At 37.0% G+C, this 20706-nt stretch overlaps 1 protein-coding gene across 8 annotated transcripts in view; it reads left to right on the top strand.

Moving 5' to 3' along the window:
* The window catches only part of EPS8 (epidermal growth factor receptor pathway substrate 8), a 170444-nt gene that overhangs the window by 115919 nt on the left and 33819 nt on the right, over positions 1 to 20706 (top strand). For all 8 annotated transcript variants that reach the window (XM_053661552.1, XM_053661547.1, XM_053661553.1 and 5 more), the window contains 8 exons: positions 1964 to 2113; positions 3958 to 4040; positions 4567 to 4703; positions 7496 to 7569; positions 9055 to 9181; positions 13154 to 13242; positions 13608 to 13682; positions 19290 to 19438. In XM_053661552.1, coding sequence (XP_053517527.1) covers positions 1964 to 2113; positions 3958 to 4040; positions 4567 to 4703; positions 7496 to 7569; positions 9055 to 9181; positions 13154 to 13242; positions 13608 to 13682; positions 19290 to 19438 — 884 coding nt within the window. The remainder of the gene's footprint in view (positions 1 to 1963; positions 2114 to 3957; positions 4041 to 4566; positions 4704 to 7495; positions 7570 to 9054; positions 9182 to 13153; positions 13243 to 13607; positions 13683 to 19289; positions 19439 to 20706) is intronic.

Here is a 20706-nt window from a genome sequence, read left to right as displayed (position 1 = left end):
GGTATCAGGAAGATAGTGATCTTGGAGATTTATTCTGTTTTTGTTTTAAAAAGGAGGGAGAATAGGAGACTTATATGTGCATAAAGTACCAAAAATTTTGCTGAACTGTGTTGATTTGACTTTAGCGAGGAACCATAAAATGCATTTTTTTTTTGCCAAATTCTCAATAAGGGGAGTGATGAGGTCACTGGTTTTCTAAAGCCAACTCCTAATGCAGGTATCACTGTAACAGAATGAATGTGTGCAATGGCTTATTTAGTTACTCTGCCCACGTGTGTGAAGTATTAAATGAAATGCTTGCTTTCAACTGGAGCATTTAGTAATATCATTCATCTTTTCATATGCAGCAAAATATAATTCAGGAAAATGGTTTTTTAGTTACATTTTATACAATTAACTTAGGGCGAATCTTTAAAAAACCTTTATCTTCAATATATGTATAGCAGTCATTTAAATTAGTTTTTGTTTAATTTTTAAACAAATCTTAAAGCAGTATTACAAAATTATCATTTTAAAGCTTTATCAGTTAGAATAAAATGTAATTTGGGAGACCTCTTTTTCCTTAACATTCTCTTCTTTTGTTTATACTTTAATTCTTTAAAAAAATTTTAATCCTCACCCAAGGATATGTTTTATAGATTTTTAGAGAGAGACAGAGAGAGAGAAACATCAAATGGCTGCCTCTCACATAAGCCCCGACCCGGGATCAAACCTGCAACCCCTTGGGTGTGCCGGAGGATGTTCTAACCAACCGAGCCACCTGACTAGGGCTATACTTATATTCTTTAATTTGTATTTTTTACTCTGAGAAATGTTGATGTGGCAAAAGTTACATTCTTATTTTTTTTAACTTTATTGTTTTGAAGAGCAAAGATATAATTTCTTTTTTTTAATTTACTTTTAGAAAGAGGAAGAAAGGGAAAAAGAGAGGGAGAGAAACATCAGTGTGTGGTTGCCTCTCACATGCCTCCTACCAGGGACCTGGCCCACAACCCAGGCATGTGCCCTGAGTGGGAATCAAGCTGGCGACCCTTTGGCTCACAGGCCGGCCCATGCTCAGTCCACTGAGCTATACCAGTCAGGGCCAGTCTTATTTTAACTCATCCTATTAAACTATGAAAAATTTTCCAGAGAATCTTCATAAAAGGTTTACGACTGCCCACAAGTCATGTAAAGCCATTACTGTAAGGATTAGCACCTTAAATATATCATTACATACAGAATTATACTTGTGAGCAGAACGTTCATTAGTTTTAAGAAGTACTATAATTATTTATTTGGTTGGTATTTTATTTGCATGATTCTTATAGGTTACAGAGTATTCACTTTTATACCACCAAATATTAATACCTTAATTTTGAACAGTTTATGTATCACAGAGATCTTTCTGACCCTGTTGTTTTACTTTTTTGGCTAGATTCTATCTGTATAGTGAATTTTTGCATTTGACAGATTCACTGAAATAGAAAATGTACAAATGACATATTATTCTTAGCCTAACATTTGTATGTATGTGTGTATATATGTATGTATGCATATTTGTGTGTATGACTATTGAGTGTTCAAGTTGAAAAAAATCTGGCATTGTATAGCCAGATGGGAAAGAATACCATGTGAGATGGTGAGTAATTTGGAAAGAGCTCTCAGTTTACTTGTTTTGCTGTTAAAGACATCATCTCTACCTTATAATCTGAGGAAATCAGTAGTGTTAAATTTAGTGTTTATTAAGAACGTAATTCTGCTTCTCTACTAAATTTTCCATTTTTTTTGCTCTTTCTCCCACTCACCGTCTAGCCCAGCCTTGTACCTACTCATCCTCCATGTTTACAAGTGTTTACAAATATTTATTGTCAATATGATTTGTGCACTTTAAAAATTATTTGTACAGTGCTGAGAGCTCTTTGTGGAATAGATTTTATACATTCAATAAGAAATAAAGCAGATTATATTTTTAACTTTATAGAATGAACTGGAGAATTTTCCTTTGAATACAATCCAGCACTGCCAAGCTGTGATGCACTCCTGTAACTACGACTCGGTTCTCGCCCTGGTGTGCAAAGAGCCCACTCAGAACAAGCCGGATCTGCATCTTTTCCAGTGTGATGAGATTAAGGTAAAAGGGTAGTGAACTGTCTTTTCCTTTAAGCAGATGTTCTGGCAGCTTTGGAATTATTTACTTCAGTCGTATGGCTTGTAGGTACTAGAGTTTTAGTTTCTCACAATTTTTTAAGGAAAACAGATTCTTTGGCATCTTACTTAGGGTTTCCAGGCCAAGTAAATAAAGAGGAGATAGAAAGATATTTAAAAAATAAGGTACATTCTATTTATTTTTAAAAGGGTAGCTAGTGTATTAAATTATTCATTGAATGACTTGGACATATAATTAAAAATTGATTCTACAGAAATCATGCTTCATGGGCAATAAATAATCACACATTATTATTTTACACCAATTTCAAAGCATGGATTATTGCAATAAAGTACTCAGATATTTTCTAGGATATTGATTTAAAGTTCACCACTTTAATTATGTGACTTGAATAATTGTTCAAGATTTGTAATGCCTAAGTGAGAATGCAAAAATAGTTGAGCATAGTTACGAGTAATAACATGCCGTATCCTGAAGATTTGTATTTCCAAGTACACTGTAAGTACTACTCTGTAGCTATATACATTTACTCACTGGTGCCATATTTCACATGAGACTTAATTTTTTCCAGCCTCATTGAAAATATATATAAAGTGAGATATGATATACTTTCTTTTATATGGATCACTTTGCAATGTCACTTTTGAGTTTTAAAGTTTCTTTACAGTTGGACTTTTACAGTGTTCCCGCCCACATTTGCAGTAAATTTTTTCTTAAAATAGACCCCTATAGGAAGTTCAGGGTTTCTAGGCATCGTCAGTTTTGATCTCCCCCATAAGAGAAAGCCTTTGACCTGATTTGCAGAGTCTCCCTGAAACTAGGAGGTTCTGCGGTGACAACACTGGAGTGGGCCACGCTGACACGCTCATCTAACCCGCAGCGTGACCTTGACCATGCTGTCACAGGGACGTTCCTTAGTTTACTGAGTTATAAAGGAAGGAGGACAGATTAGATCATCTTCAAGTGTCCTTTCAGGTCTAAAATTTTATGATTATCTGTGCTTTGGTAAAAGAATATAAAATAAATATATGGAAAACATACATAATTACAGAAAATAAGCAGGAACAAAAATAGGCAATGAATACATCCCAGTGAGAATCTGATATACAACAATAATCATTGGCTATAAATAAACTTCACAATCAAACAAAATAAACCTCTTTGCTGCTAATCTCACATCGATTCCCAAGAAAACCAAATCAGGTTTGATTGGGAATTCTCCAATCTCTTGATTGGAGAATGTTAATTTTTACCTGAAATGACAAAATAAAGTGTTTATTCAAAAGGGTACAACCTAGTATTGGGGTTCATTCCATGATTATAGTGGCTTTGTCCTACACTGAGAGTAACTCTGCTGGGACCACGTGATTTGTTTCTGTGGGTGAGTGGGTGCCTGGTGGGATACTGAGGATGAGGAAGGGGAGGAACCCCACTCAACACACATGTGCTCCTAACTCCTTCATTTCTTTTCAGGAAGTGATATTTACCTTGTTACATTTTCAGTGTATGATTATACTTTTACATTTGCAGATCCTTTTTGTATGTGCCTTTATGCAAGAATAGCTATAAACTAAAGAAAGGAATGTAGGTTAAACAATATTTTTAAATTCCTTCAGTTTTAAAATCTTGTCATTATAAAGTGCAACATCAAAAAAAGGAAGAGTTTTGAAAGCAGATTAGGAAGAGCACTGTTGTTCTGCATCAAGACACTCACTGGTTCAGAGGGAACGTGTCCCTTTTTCTGTTTTAACCTACATATCGAGAGAAGAAAATCCATAACCTCTGTGGTGACTTGTCGTTCATCGCAGGCGAACTTGATTACTGAAGATATTGAAAGTGCAATCAGTGACAGCAAAGGAGGGAAGCAGAAGAGGAGGCCTGATGCCCTGAGGTAAAAGAAATTAAGGGGTAGAATTGATTGGTTTTGAAGTATTTTTTCCTCTAAAGATTTATAAAAGTTACTTTCAATGAAGATACAGTTTACACATTGCAGCCTGTGATCTCAACTTGTTTGCCCTCCCAGGTTCAGTGTCAGTGTGTGTGCATGCTGTTTCCATGTTTCTGGTCTTTCTCTGATGTGGCTTCTGCTGTCTGCATTGTCATAGTCATGAAAGATGAGTGGCGTTTCAAGGGGACGTGGCCTAAGGAATATAAGTGGTTATTAGGACTATAGTTGGTTCGTGGCCTTTCCAAATCACAGTAAATTTTTTCTGTGAAAAAGGTTGAACCTAGGTTTCAGTGGAATTTAAAGTTTTTGTATTTCTCATATATAGTAAGGAATACTTAGAAAATCCTTTCTGTTTTACTCCTTGACTAGTTAGTTCTTCTTAAGGCTGGAGGACTAAGACCAAAATTGTGAGAACTGATATTATAGAAATGGAGGTGGTAAAAATTCAGCTTGTTCTCTTTGTTTTCAGGATGATTTCCAAAGCAGATCCTGGTATTCCGCCTCCACCCAGAGCTCCTGCCCCCGTGCCCCCTGGGACTGTTACCCAGGTGGATGTGAGAAGTCGGGTGGCAGCCTGGTCGGCGTGGGCAGCTGACCAAGGGGACTGTGAGTGTTTCTAGGAACTGATACTTAATGAACTTTTACTTACAGTTGTGACATAGGTCTTGCTTTCAAATTCTGTTGCTGATTTCTGAGCCGCAGCTTGAAGTTAGTTTTAAAAATTTAAATCTTAGGTAAAGAAAAGTTAAGCTTGAACACTGTAAGACTATTATATATGAGAGTTCAGACCAATCATTTGATAGATACGGTGTTAGGATTAGAGTCTTTTTCTTAAGAAGTGTAGCCAAAGGTGGAAAGTTTGACTTCACTAATAATTAAATGGGAGGTAATAAAATATATACTGAACAAGAAACTAGGAGGTTTTTGTAAATTTAAGATTATACTTCCAATTCTTTCCACTATTATTATCTCACCACTGTTTTCCTTTGGACAAGTTAGCTGTGGCTGCAGGGAGAGGGCGGCAGGGCAGTGGCAGAGGGGTGAAGGGCATCGTCTGCTGGGGCACCCTTGTCAGAGGGGCCCTTTGTATGGGTTGTCATTTTAACTTGACGGTCTTTGCAAAAACAAATAATCATAAGCATAGGATTTAGTGTAACTTTTTGCAGGTCAGAGTATTTGATCAAATCTGAAATTTTTATGACTGAAAATGCCTTAAAATATTAAGGCATTTAATATGCCCAATCTTTTCATTTTAAGGGTGAATAAATTGTGATACAGCAGGTTTGAATTTGAGGACTAGAGCCTCACTCTTTTGCCTTCTAGTTCAATGAAACTTCCTTAATCACTTATCCTGTATAGGATAAAGCATCATTCATAGAGGATGACCGTCATTATAGATGAGTAGAACTTGATTGCCAAAGTGGGTGGCATTGGACTGTACTTTGTGTCTGGTGAGTCAAAAGTTGGGCTCTAGAGCAAGACTGGGATCTACCTCTGTGACCTTGGACAGTTTTATCTGCCTGAGCTTCAGCATCACTGATGGGTAATATAATGGGGACAATAAATAAGTCATAGGTTGCTGTGAATCTGAAAGCAATTAATATCTATAATAGTATTTATTATAATATAGTAAGAATAATTTGTGGTGGTTCTCTTTTTTTACCAAATTGAGGTCATTTTACTTTCTGAAATACTTTTCATTTTATTTATATTTCTTATATCCTTAAGGTTATTTTCAGAGATTTACACATGAGCTCAGCTACCAAACAGGCAAAAGAAAGAAATCTTTGAAACATCTATTTTTAAAAAATAAAGTAACAGAATTATTAATTATTTTAACTTTATAACAGGTTCTGTGCTTAGGGTTTATATAAATTAATTCGTTTTGTCTGTTAAAAAATTATGGCTTCCTGGGCTCATTAGATTTGGTCTAAATTACTCTGTGCAACCTCATCTATATAACATAAAGTTTTCAGAACTGATCTATTACTAGGCCAAACAGAACACTCCTGCGAGGTTCTGTGTGTATCCAGGCCAGTTTTTAGTTGGAAAGATCTGCAAAAGAACTATCTTTCTGGCTCCTCTGAAGGTTTGGCTGACTCAAACCTTCTTGGCTGAACAACTCCTTCGAGTTGTTTCTTGGCTGAGCAACTCCTTTGAATCCTCGAGGCAGCTCTAGCCTGACTCCTGGAAGTAATCTCTGTAGAACAGTGGCTGCTAGGCACACACACTGTAAAAATCCGAGAAATACCGCATCTGCCCCTTACCTCGGCCTCCCATCCCATCTCACCTCACCTATCTGGACTTCCTAATTGCTGCGTTTCAAGTTCAACTTGCTGTCGGTAGTGTATACTATATAGCCAAGATAGTAGCTACCCACAGATAAAGTAGCAGTTAACTTGCGAGATTTTATACATATAAATTCTAATTATCTTAAAATACTTAATAGCTACTCATTAAGTTTCATTAAGATTTAGGGATTTTTTTCTATTTTTTGACAAGTATTCCACTTATGGGAAGTTAGGCCTGAAAGAAACATAGCAATGCAGAATTTTTAATGTTTTCCGCAGTTCTCTATGTCAAACATAATGAATCATGATGATGTGTCAAGAATTGTATTTCCATTAGTGATAACACATTTTTCCGTTCCATCTATACATTGTTGTTTTAGTCCCTCTACTGTGAAATACATGTGCAAGTTTCTGTGTTTAGTGGTAGTTTTAACTTCCTCATACCACCCAGGAAGGAGTTCATGATAATGACCTTGTGATTAACATCATGCTTTAGCCAAGTGAGCTAACTTAACATCTTGAACGCTTTTAAGACATTTATTCTTTAGTTTACAAGTTTCTGCAGATATTTATACTTTTAAAGAATATGAATTAAAATTAATGATCCCAGGATTGTGGAATTTAGGTTTAATGACAACTAGAATTTTAAGAAACATTTTACTGTCAGAGTCCCCAAAATGTATTGCAATCATCGTGTTGGAATATATAAAAATTAGAAGCTCTGTTGCATTAGAATTATTTGGCCACTGTTTATGAAGTAGGTGCTTACATGTGGGTTTATATTTCTTGGTTAAGAACTAGAGGGCCCTAAGTTAGGGTTGGTTTCATAGGCAGCTGACATGGGGAAGAGAGAGACTAGAGGGGAAATTGTAGGTTAAAAAAACATAAAGGCGAAAAGCAAGTACTCAGCTCTGCCCAAATGCTTCTGTGAGTCTTGGCAAGGACGCACGTCATAGATGAGAGCAGAGTTTTGATTTTGTATCCAGTGCAGGTGTTCCCTTTTGCAAGTGGGCTCTTTTCTAATCAGTTTCTAGCCTTTGTTGAATTATCTATATCGGTATTACTTAGACAAAAGATTGAAAGAGTTAACGATTCTTCTTTCTCTAGTCGAGAGGCTAAGGCAGTACCATGGGCATGAAGAAGCGCCTGAGATGCTGGCAGCCCGAATTGACAGAGATGTGGTAAGTGTAGCATTTAGATCACTGGCTTTACTTTAACAGAGGAAAACACAGTTGCAAGGAAAACAAAGTTGATTAAATAAAGACGTTTTGTAGAAACTGTATTTTCTCTTTTTAGTGGTAGTTATGCCCTTTGAATTATTTTTCTTCTTAACTGTTTTTGCCTTTATGGCAATATTTAACTAATAGAATCTATGCAAATCTTTAATGAATAATAAATAGATTTAACATAGTCACTGGTTTACAAAGGAATTTAAATGGAATTATAAGATTTAAAGATTTTTCATTTTTGTTAACAATTTTAAGTTCATCATTGAAGTATTTTTAATGTGTCTTACTGGAATTTATTGAAAATATTTTATAATACCGGAAAGTTAAAAGAAGTTAAATGATACTTTTAAAGTTACATTTGTAAATTTTAATTTCTTATGAAGGATAAGGCTATATTTATTTTTATTTTTCCATAGTAATTTACTTGCAAGAAAGGCAGTGCCCTGTGATATAATCACAAAGTATGTTGTTAGTATAATTACTTTTTATGCTATGCTCATATTCAGTGGGAAACAAAAACTTAAGAATTTGAAGTTTGGAATTTAATTTTTATAGCGCATGATTATTTGTTAAACTTAAAAGTTCATTTAATCCCACTTTCTAGTTGTTGTTTTTTAATTTATTTTAGAGAGGGGGGCAGGAAGGAGAAAGAGTGGGAGAGAAATATCAATGTGTGATTGCCTCTCATGTGTCCCCCACTGGGGACCTGGCCTGCAACCCAAGGCATGTTCCCTGACTGGTAATCGAACCAGTGACCCTTTGCTTCACAGGCCTGTGCTCAATCCACTGAGCTACACCAGCCAGGGCTCCACTTTCTAGTTTTTTATTAGAAAAATGTAGTTTCATACATACCAGAGAAAGTCAACTAAGGCTTATAGTATACAAGATAATCGAAACTGATCTGATGATCCCTGAAAGCATAGTTCATCGTTAATTTTTGTTTTACCATGTAGTTCTCTTAATGCCCATTGTTGTGGATTATCCACATCTTTATTAGGTTTTCACATTTATGTACCTTTAATCCTATGACATAATATTGTTGGTGTTTCATTGGGACATTTATTAGAAAAACAGAAATGCTCAGTGCTTTACTAAGGAAATGTTTCTTAGAATTATTTTTCCTATATGTAGAGAACACTATGAGGAAATTAGAGTAATTGAAAATAATTAATGATCTGAGTAGATATTGTTGAATGTTTTCTTTGTGGTATTGAAAAGAGAGCAAAATTAAGCTAAATAAAAATGTAAATGTCAGACTTTGTCCACAGGTGTATTTAGTTCAGTTCTCAGAATTGGTGATAAACTTGAAATTTGCATGTAGGAAGTGTTTTTTTCTGTAATTTTTTTTAACTTTCTGATTTTTTATTTACTCACTGTATATATCCAAGGCAAAAAAATTGTTGTGTTTCTATTTAACTTTATAATTTATAATTTCAGCAAATCTTAAACCACATTTTGGATGACATTGAATTTTTTATCACAAAACTCCAAAAAGCGGCCGAAGCATTTTCTGAGCTTGCTAAAAGGAAGAAAACTAAGAAAGGTAAAAGGAAAGGACCAGGAGGTAAGTTGGATGATTTTGTCTTCTAAAGACCAACCAGACAGAGCTCCAGTTGTAGGCCATTTCCACCCTTGTGAACTGCTCAGAAAAACTCCATTGGCAGTGAATGAGGTTCCTTTTATTGTATTGTCTTCCATTACCATTTAATCTCCTTTCACCTAACAGCACCTCCACGCGTCTCCCCACCCCTGCAATCACTACACTGTTGTCCAAGGTTCCTTTTATAGTTTTGGGGTAGCACCGGCAACTTAGGGAGACACTGAGATTCACCCAGGGAATAGTCCATTTTTGGTTCTGAGTTGGCTATAGGAAAGAAAGACACTAGGATTCCTGACCTGACTTAAAGAGACTCTGGGATTCAAGTAGTGGCTATGTTTGTCATTAATGTCTGGTGAGGAAAGGCATAGCTCTATTCTTGTCGTATTTGGATTTATTTTATTGTAAATATGGAGCCTCTTTACTTTGTTAATAAAAGGATTGACATGTTGTTAAAATGTCAATGGATTTGAATTTTTTATCATAACACTCCAAAAGTATATTCAGGTCATATACAAATAATTTTTTTAGTATGCTTTAGTTCAACTATTTAAAAATGGCACCAAAATGTATACAGTTATTAATGTATGGTTGCCTCTTGGACATCCCCTGCTGGGAACTGGACTGCAACGCAGGCATGTGCCCTGACTGGGAATTGAACCATGATCCTTTTATTTGCAGGCCCACACTCAATCCACTGAGCTACACCAGCCAGGGCTAAAATGTATACAATTATAATTATGGAACAAAATGCTATAGACCAAAATATTTTAAAAAGTAGCAAATAAACATCCCTTTTATTTCCCATGACTTCCAGATGTTTTTGTAGCTTATATCTACATCATAAGCATGTGAGCTGTAGACTTGTCTTGCAGATGTGTATATCTCTATGTATCTCACCATTGTATATTCTGAAATTATTGCTTCCTGATGTCTCACACCACTTAATGCTCCTGTATTTTAAGATTTTATTTATTTATTTTTAGAGACAGGTGAAGGGAGGGAGAAAGAGAAGGAGGGAAACATTAATGTATGGTTACCTATCACGCTCCCCCTACTGGGGACCTGGCCCGCATGTGTCCTGACTGGGAATCGAACCAGCGACCCTCTGCTTAGCAGTCTGGCGTTTAATTCCCTGAGCCACACCAGCCAGGGCTGCTCCTGTATTCCTTATGAAGGATATACTATCCTCTTGGTCACTGGGATTCAACACCACAGATTCTAATATAATCCGTTCTCTAGTTCGTAGTGAACATTGACTTTTTCACAGTCTCTTTTACCCACTTTTTTCCCTTTTCATTTTCATAACCAGAATGTGTTTCAAACTAGCATCAGTTTTTTTATCTGGCTTTCTAAGCAGTTTTCAAGCTGCCAGTCTTATTCTGTGAAGATAGTTGCCTTAGGACAGTAACTTTTTTCTACTCTTCACTCTCCCTGGCAGTCAAGGTCATCCACGGTCTCATCTTGATCTACTTTTCCATTCTCATGTTTCTTTGTTTTAATGTTGTAATTTCACGTACATGCAATTTCCTTTTTCCACATTTTTGCTTTTAATGTTTTTCTTATCAAATTGCTCTGAAACAAAACTTCCCAATCTCATCTTAAAAGCTACTTTCCCCATGAAACATCTTTTAGGTATACATTTCTCTATCTCCCAACCAGGCACAGTCTCTTTTTATTAGCACTTGGTACATTCATGTCTTCGATTAGATTTCAAGGGCCTTAATAGTAAGGCTTGTAACTTTTGCATGTTCATAGTGTTCATAATAATAAACACAGTGACTGACATTTAAAAGGGCTATAGTGTAAAGCTCCAACCAAGATGGAGGTGTAGGCAGAAACATTTCATTTCCTCACACAACCAAAAGAAGATTAACGAGCAATTTGACAAAGAACAATCACAACTGCCAGAAAAACATTTGCATGGAAGCCCAACAACCAAGGAGTTAAAAAAACATTTCATCCAGATGGTAGGAGGGGCAGAGATGAGCTAGTCAGAGAGGATGCATGGCCAGGCAGTGGCTGGTAGACCTTGTGGGTGATCCCACATTTGCGTGCAAACCCAGGGAACAGCAGGGGAGTGAGACAGAATGTGAGACAGAATTTTCAGCGTGGAATATTAAAGTCTCTCAGGCTTTAAAAAAATCTGTGGAGATTGTGGCAGTGGGAGGAACTCCCAGACTCACTGCAGAGACCTACAGGGTCCTAGAACACACACAAACCCCCCCCATCTGGTAATCAGCACCAGAAGGGCCTAATTTGCTTGTTGGTAGTGAGGGAAGTGACTCAAAGCCAGCCTGCAGCAGAGCAAGTGGCATTGTTCCCTCTCTGACTCCTCCCCCACATACATCACAGGGGAGCAAAGAGGGTTGCCTGCCTCCCCCCACCCCCAGAGAATACCTAAGGCTCTGCCCCTTACTATGTAACAGGTGCTCTGGGACAAAAAAATATGGCCCAAATGAAATAACAGATTAAAACTCCAGAAAAAAAAACTAAGTGACAAGGAGCTAGACAACCTGTCTGATGCAGAGTTCAAAACTCTGGTAATCAGGATGCTCACAGAATTGATTGAGCACAGTCACAAGATGAAGAAATGAAGCCTGCACAAAGTGAGCTAAAGGAAAATATATAGGGAACCAAGAGTGAAGGGAAGGAAACCAGGTCTCAGATCAATGATTTGAATCAAAAGGAAGTAATATGCATCTACCCAGAACAGAATGAAGAAACAAGAATGCAAAAAATGAAGAGAGGCTTAGGAACTCCTGGGACAACTTCAAGTGTTCCGACATGTAAATTATGGGAGTGCTGGGAGAAAAGGACGAGCAAGATACTGAAAACTTATTTGAAAACATAATGAAGGAGAACTTCCCTAATCTGGCAAAGGAAATAGACTTCCAGGAAACTCAGAGAGTCCCGAAGAAATTGGACCCAAGGAGAAGCATACCAAGACACATTGTAATTAAGTTACCCAGATTAAAGATAAGGAGAGAATCTTAAAAGAAGCAAGAGGAAAGGAGAGAATTACCTACAAAGGAGTTCCCGTAAGTCTGTCAGCTGATTCTCAAAAGAATCCTTGCAGGCAAGAAGGGGCTGGAAAGTATTCAAAGTCACGAAAGGCAAGGACCTGCATCCAAGATTACTCTATCCAGCAAAGTTATCATTTAGAATGGAAGGGCAGATAAAGTGCTTCCCAGATAAGGTCAAGTTAAAGGAGTTCATCATCACCAAGCCCTTATTATATGAAATGTTAAAAGGCCTTATCTAAGAAATAGAAGATCAAAACTTATGAACAGTAAAATGACAAGGAATACAACTATCAACATCTGAACCTAAAAAAAACAAACCAAAATCAAATACCAAACAAACAACCAGAACAGGAACAGAGTCACAGAAATGGAGATCACCTGGGGGGTTATCAGTGAGGAGGGGGCAGGGGAGAAAGGGGAGAAAAGGTACGGGGAATAAGAAGCAGAATAGGTAGGCACAAAATTGACAGGGGGAGTTTAAGAATAGAATAGGAATTGGACAAGCCAAAGAATGTATGTGCACAACCCAAGGACTTGAATTTGGGGGTGGGGGGCGGGGGGGGGGGCGGAATGCTGCAAGGTGGGGGGGACAGTACAGAGTGGAGGGAGATGAAAGGGATAAAAATTGGGACAACTGTAATAACAATAAAATATACTTAAAGAAGGACTACACTATAAATTTATGGAGTCTATTGAGGAATTGGAGTCTAAAAGCAGAGGAATACATTCAAATGTCGGATTATCTTAATTTGTTAAAATCAGACTGTGAGATGTGGCAGAGTAAGTAGTAGCATGATGCCTGGTGTGATCATCAAACTTTATAGACATAAATGTGTTTTGACTGTATTTTTTTATTTTATGTATTTTTTGGCAATTTGCTCTCACCTACCCCTCTTCCTGCTTATTTCTTTAGAGGGTGTTTTAACTCTGCGGGCAAAACCTCCACCCCCTGATGAATTTATTGACTGTTTTCAAAAGTTTAAACATGGATTTAACCTTCTGGTAAGTGCACTTAATATGTAACTAAAACAAATGAAAGAGATCAAAGTCAAGCCAGGGTGTTGCTGATTAAAATAAGAGGTAAATTGTTCTCATGAATTTTATTTGTATATATGTTTTTATTTGCCTTTAAATGGAACAGAAGATGATAAAATATGTATATCTAAGAGATCCGATTTTAAATAACTGACTCCTTTTATTGTAAACTAAATTTTCCTAATCCGACTCACCCAGGCTTAGTTAATATACTACTAAGTGAATGTAGGAATAAAGAACTCTTCATCTTAGTCTGTGTTGGACGTTCTTGAATGTTTGTCTTTTACTGTTATGTCATAGTAATATGTTTGTCTATATTCTTAATGTTACAGGCCAAATTGAAGTCTCATATTCAGAATCCTAGTGCTGCAGATCTGGTTCATTTTTTATTTACTCCATTAAATATGGTAAGATTTTCTTAATTGAAGGAAGTAATCATTATTAGTATGTTTTTAGCCCCAAGTGTCTATTTAGATTATCTAGACAGTTTTTCCTTATTACTTGCCATCTGTGTAAACACTGAGAATGTGAAATTTGAGAGTTTAAAAGAGCTTTGGAAATCATGTATTTTAAACAGCTTCCTTTATAGCTGAGAACACTTATGTCCGTGACAGAGCTAGGGAAATGAAAAGAAGTAAAGATTTGTTGGATACTAGTGTTTCAGTAGATTCTAGTATAAATGGCTTGAGTAGTATAGACATTTTTCTCTTTCTCACAAAATAGGCTAGGCATCAGGGCTCTAGTGCTGAATGAATGGCTTTTCTCCACGATGTCGTTCCGAGACCCAGATTCTTTTCTTCGAGGTGTTCTTTTATCACCTGAGCTGTCTCTGGTTCAGTCATTTGCTCATTTGTTTATTTATTCAACAAATACTATTGACAGCTTGCTATGTGCTTGGTATTATTAGTAGCTCATCGGGAGCAAAACTGATATAAATTCTTACCCTCTCAGAACTTATATTTTAGTATAGAGTGACGAACAGTAAACTAAATAAATTTATAACTAACACAGTTCGTGAAGAGTAAATGCTATGTGAAAAAAATGCAGCAGGGCCAGTGACCAGGGAGTGTTTCAGATGTGCGCATGCGTGTGTGTTGCAGTTTTTGAATAGGGTTGGTTAAGGGAACAGTTCTCTGAAAAGGTGTCATTTGAGCCAACAAAGTGAGGAGTGAGTCATGTGGATTTCTGAAGAAAGAGAATTCCAGGCAGAGAACAGCTAATGCAAATGCTCTTAAATGATAACGCGTAAGTAATGTTCTTGGAATAAAGAGCTATTGTGACTTGAACAGAGTAAGGGAGGAGATCTCAATTAGAAGGAGATGAAGTCAATGAGTTAGTAGGCAGACATACTTTTTGGTCCTTATACGTGACTGTGAAACCTTTGACACTTTTGGAGGGGTTTCAACAAAAATGGGTCATTCTGGCTGCAATATTTAGAAATTTGGGGGAAGAAGGAACTGAGGTGGATATTAAAACAATCCAGATGAGAGATTATGGTTTTTGGACCAAGTAATATTGGAGGGGAGGAGAAGAAGTCAGATGCTGGTTATAAATCATTGAAGCAACAAGGTCTGATGGTAGATTGGATGCGCTGCACAAGAGCCAAGGATGTCGCAAAGGTTTTTGGCTTAAGACTGATGGACTGATTATTAACTGAGAGAGTGAAACCTGGGTAAAATAGGTTTTTTGAGGAAGATAAGGAATTCAGTTTTAGTCATGTGAAGATTAAGCTATATCCAGATGGAAAAACTTGAAAATGTAGTTGAGCATTTGAATTTGGAGTTCAGTGCAGAAATCAGGCCTATAGTTACAAATTTGAGGATCATCTACATGTAGAAGGCATTTAAAGCCATGAAATTGGATGATGTCACCAAGGGAGTGATTATAGATAAAGAAAAAGAGTAAGGACTGATGAAGCTTCAGGCTGTTTCAGTGTTAGGAGAATGGGAAGGACCAGCAAAGTGTATTGAGAAGAAGCACAAGTTTATTTTGTGAGCAACCTAAGTGCCCATCAGTACATGAGTGGCTCAAAAAACTGTGGTACATTTACACAATGGAATACTGTGCAGCAGAGAGACAGAAGGAGCTCCTACCCTCTGCAACAGCATGGATGGAACTGGAGAGCATTATGCTGAGTGAAATAAGGCAGGATGTGAAAGACAAATACCATTATGATCTCAGCTATAAGCAGAACCTGATCAACAAAACAAACAAGCAAGCAAAATATAACCAAAGACATTGAAATAAAGAATATATTGAGAGTAACCAGAGAGGAGCAGGGAAGGGGATAATAGGAGATAATAGGGGAAAGACCATTGAGGAACATATATAAAGGACAGACACATGGACAAAGCCAAAAGGGGTAGGTTCGAGGGTCGGAGGTGGGGATGAGAGAGTGGGGGGACATGGTGGGGTGAAAATGGAGACAACTATACTTGAACAACAAAATAAATAAGTAAGTAAGTAAATAAATAAATAACAAAACACAAGTTTATTGTGGTGTTCTAGAAGCCAAATGAAGAAGAATGTTTTCAAGAGGAAGAAGTGAGCTGTTATGTTAGCTGTCTAGGGTGGAAATTTATCTCCATGTCCTTGTAACTGCTGTGCAAAGGCAAAGACAGGTTCATCTTTATTTTATTTTATTTTTTGCAGTCTTTTTTTTATTGCTGTTCAAGTATGGTTGTCTTCATTCCGCCCTTACCCCATCCACCTCCACCTCCCACCCTCAACCCTACCCCGCTTTGGCTTTGTCCATGAGACAGTTTTGTCTTTAAAGAGATAACTCTGGACTTCAACAGGTAATTTCTGCTGTTATCCAGTTGGCCTGAGGTTCCTCATAGCACCAAACACTAAACTTCCACACCTGACACTAAAAGAGTACAGTTTCCTTTGGAGTGGCTGTGTATGCATCTAAATGCAGAGCCTTCTCCTTCTAGAAGGAGAAAGAGGAGAATGGACGCTGGGGGACAGTTAGCACTCTTTGGCCTGCCCACTATGTTCTTGGTACAGTGATATACACATAGCACAATATTCTCCCCAGAAAGCTTCCTTCTCATACATGTGCATTTTTATATAAGGTATAATTTTTGAAGTTAAGAAACGGTATGTTGGGAACAATTCCCTTCGTGAAGGAGCTGGAATGTTATCCTATGAAAAGTATTACCACTTGTGTCATAGACCAGGATCCAAGATACACATCTTAATTTTCTAGAATTTTAATACCCAGGTATGCTCTTTCCTTTTACATTGAATGAAGTGGGCACAGTTATGTCCTTCCCTTCCCATCTTACATTTCTTATATTTAGAAATAGTATAGTAGTGGTTTTTCTAAACTGACATTACATGCAACCACCTTGTCCTGCAAAAGAGCTGGGAGAATGAGCTGGAATGATATTTAAGGGTACACGAAGGGAAGTGCTGAGGTTTGGGGAAGGCACGGCAACAGATAGTAGATGACCAGTTGTGGGCCTCACTTTTGGACAAATCCGAATGATCCTGGGCTACAGATCACCTTTTCTATTGATACAGGTCATTTCCCTCTTTGTGGGAAGGAGAGATGAGAAAGAAGTAGAAAGAAGGTAGAATTTTCTTTTGAAAACTTCCAGGAGGACAGAGTTTCCTACTTCTGGGGCTAAGGCAGGAATGTGTGGAGTGACTGTGAGTGATTCACCCCGTGAGTGAAAGAGCAAATTATTACTTTATAGAATGACAATAGCAGTAATGATGATTGCTAGTCTTGCTCTGTGTATTACTCCTGTGATTTTTTTAGAGTAGGAAAAGTACCTATATGAAGCAGATATATGTCGCTCCTTTTGATTTAGAGCATATGAAGACTATTGTCGTTGAGTTCTTTAATCTTTATCAAAAATGGAGCAAATTCAGCATTTCTCATACCTTTTACTTGGATATCAGAGAAAGTGAGGAAAAGGGAAAATCCAAGTAATAAAAAGGAATAAATCTCATTCTTTTTTCACCAAGGATAACTAGACAAGGCCTGAAGTAGAATATGTAATGAATATTGCTTTATAAACATAGGAAAGTAAGTAGCATTATTAGCATGAATATCAGAATTGGGCAATAAGAGATTAAAAGATGAAAGTCCAAGATAACATTAGTAATTTATGAATGCTTCCATATGTTGCTGCTACACATAGAACATCAGATTTCTATTCATCTAGTTATTGTTGAATGATTCTTGCTGTATAAGCCTTTAAAAAATTAGATCAAGGCCATTCATATAAAGAAACTGATACTAGCTGATTAACAAAATCTATATTCTTTGTTCTTTAACACATGTGAGTATTAGAAGTATTGTTTATAAAGCAATTTTTGCTACCTCCTCTCCTTCACACCTTCACAGATGATAAGTAGGTACCTAGTCATTACATAGAGTAGGAGTATAAAATAATGGGACTGCTTTCCATAACATACAAAATTCAGTCTTTCTGATTATGCTACCTATCTAAAAACATTTATTTATTTATTTTCCCTCAAAAATGACTTTGTATGAATGCTCTCCCCAACCATAATACTTCCATCACTCCATTTAACGTTCTGCCTGTAGAGCCCCAGGCGTTTGACTTGGAGATGGGAAGGAACGCTTATTCGGGGCAGACTGTGAGCCAGACAAAGTTTAGTGGCTTTAAACCTCGCGGGTCCCTCCCTCTATCCTCAGCTTCTGTCCACGAGCATACCCACCGCCCCCAATGCATGCGCACGTGCCTGCTCCCTTTCCTGAGAGGGAAGTATGCCCGTAGCCTTTCATTTACCTCCTTTTGTTGTATTCCCCCTTCCCTCTGTTAAAACAAAGATTTTACTATTCCGCTACTCCTTTCCTTTACTCTTACTTTTTCCTCATAGTCATCCCTACATATTTACCAGAAGTGCTAATAGGGCTCAGAAAAAAGAAATTACTTTGAGGCTGTCAAGACAGATTTTGCCCTTAAATAAGAGCCTACCTCCCTTATTCTTTTTTTTCTTTTGTTTGTTTTTATTCATTCCCTTAACACTGTGTCTTCTGCAATTCAAAGTCAGATAGGGAGTTCCAATCTTGGTCCAAGTCCTCAAGGGAGGAGAAACTGAGAAATAAGCCATAATTTACCATGCAATTTGTTACTAATGTGTATACATGATTTTGGGGACACCGAGGTGCATCAGAGGTATACCTACTCAGGAACCACCTCTTCTGTGAAGCTGGGAAGCAGCATGAGCAAATACACAGAGGTATCCAACAGCATCGCAGGCTCAGAGCAGGAGAGAAATTGACTCTTGTTCTGGCACCATTCAAAAAAAAATTCCATTTTTCTTGTGGCACATTTCTGGGAAGGTGAGATTTTTGTAAAAGGGCTCTGGTTTCTGATCTCAGAGAAGACTACCATCCCTTAGCCAGGAAATAATTCCTGAGAAGTAAATTTGAAGCAGTTTTTGGAGATCCACTTATCAGTACTTTATCAGAGAGTTAACAGCTCTTTGTTTCTGGTAGTCATTAAATTACCCATTTCAAATGAGGACAATTTCCTGGAATTAAATTCTGTGAAAAAATACATTCTTTCACCTTTCTCTCTGGATCCTTTTATTTTTTGTATGTCTTTATAGGCACAGCCACAGACTGTTCACCTGAGCATGTTTTTCTCTATAGTATAGTCTTCATTTCTAGAACCGTATTTTTCAGGTCTGGCCTAATAGATTTGTAGTAGAGATACATTTTTTTAAGTAGAGTTTATTAAACTCTCTGACTTAGAATTTTCTTCATGACATTAGTATTTTCCAAACAAAGTACAGTTGTAGACAGATTCTGTAAAAGCTGTTAAATTATTAAGTTTTTGTTATAGATTATTAGGCACCAGTAGGCCAGACAAAATGATTTGGCAAGCTGTTTTTCACTCAGTAGTGCATTGTGCAACATCAAAATTTAATTTGAGTATATAAAACCACTACTTGTTTTTGGCTTGGCTTTTGAAAATATATAAAGAATTACCATCTTCTTGCTAAAAAATAATTTATTGTCATTTTAGGTGGTACAGGCAACAGGAGGTCCTGAACTAGCCAGTTCTGTACTCAGCCCCCTGTTGACTAAGGATGCAATTGATTTCTTAAATTATACTGTCAATATTGATGAAAGGCAGCTGTGGATGTCATTGGGAGAAACTTGGATGAAAGCCAGGTAAACATATATGAGTTTAGTATTTAATACCTCTCATACTTACTGTTCTTTGTTTAATACATGATCTAACAACACATTTATTAACCATCTATGTATGAAGGACTTGGTATTACAGATGGAAAAACCTAAAACTCATAAAAGGCTAAACATCTAGTGGAAAGGAGAGAAGCATATGGAATAAAATCCATGATCAATGCCAAGGTGACTCATAAACAAACTGCTAGTGGTTGGCAAGGTGAAGCAGTCAGGAGGATTTAGAGAGGACGGTAGTTAGCTTTCAAATAAGAACTAGCATTTAAGAAGAAATTCAGGACACCGTGGGTGACTGCGGAGAACAGGGAAGAGGAAGGGTGTTAATGAGACATGCAGGAATGAGCGGGGCCAGGTTGTGAAGGCTCTCGATGCTATGCTGTGGGGTTGGAGCAAGGCTCTGCAGGCTGTGGGGAACCGATGACCTTGTGAAGCAGTGTGACATAAACACACGTGTTGTAGAAAGGCCACTCTGTCAGTGGCCTTTCAAGTCTAGTAAGGACAAGGACAGAAGTAACTAGAGGCAAAGAGGCCCCTTGGGATGATAACGCTATAGTAGAGGTTAATTATTTTCATTTTTATTTTTTAAATTTTATTAAGTTTATTGGGGTGATATTAATGAATAAAATTATATAGGTTTTAAACATATATTTCCGTAACACATCATCTGTACATTGTACTGTGTTCACACCCCAAGTCAGACCTGGAACTAGAATTGTTGTAGTAGGAATGGAAAGGAGGAAGAAGGAGGGGATAATTTTAAGAATTGTATCTTGTCAATAAAGTCATCGTGGAAAACAAATCATTAACAATTGCAGTGTTAAAGTTTGCTGAGCCAAGCAAGTTATAAAAGTTTTTTCATTATATGGGAATAAATAATTTTTGCTTTCCTCATTTTTCCCAAATCTTTTCTTTCTTTAAGTACTTAAGGTGAATCATTCACTATGGTCACTTAGTAGCTTGGCTTCCTGATGCTTTTGTCTTCCTGAAAGTAATGGCCGCGTTCACATTTTCTTCTCATTCTTTTCTTCTCTTGAAACATAAACCATCCCATGTACATTTTAGACTTTGGCAACTGCTTTTGTTAGAATATGGTTTACACATTGAATGGTTTACCAAGCAAAATACTCTTTAAAAGCACTGCAGTTATTGTTTTTATATTGAGAATATCAAATTTATTTGTATTACTAATATATTAATATAACATACTATATCATACTGTTTATATATTATAGCAT

The sequence above is a fragment of the Artibeus jamaicensis genome, unplaced genomic scaffold (genome assembly GCF_021234435.1).
Source record: "Artibeus jamaicensis isolate MK-2021 breed Jamaican fruit bat unplaced genomic scaffold, CSHL_Jam_final contig_233, whole genome shotgun sequence".
NCBI classification, from domain to species: domain Eukaryota; kingdom Metazoa; phylum Chordata; class Mammalia; order Chiroptera; family Phyllostomidae; genus Artibeus; species Artibeus jamaicensis.
This window is presented reverse-complemented; position numbering and strand designations above follow the sequence as displayed.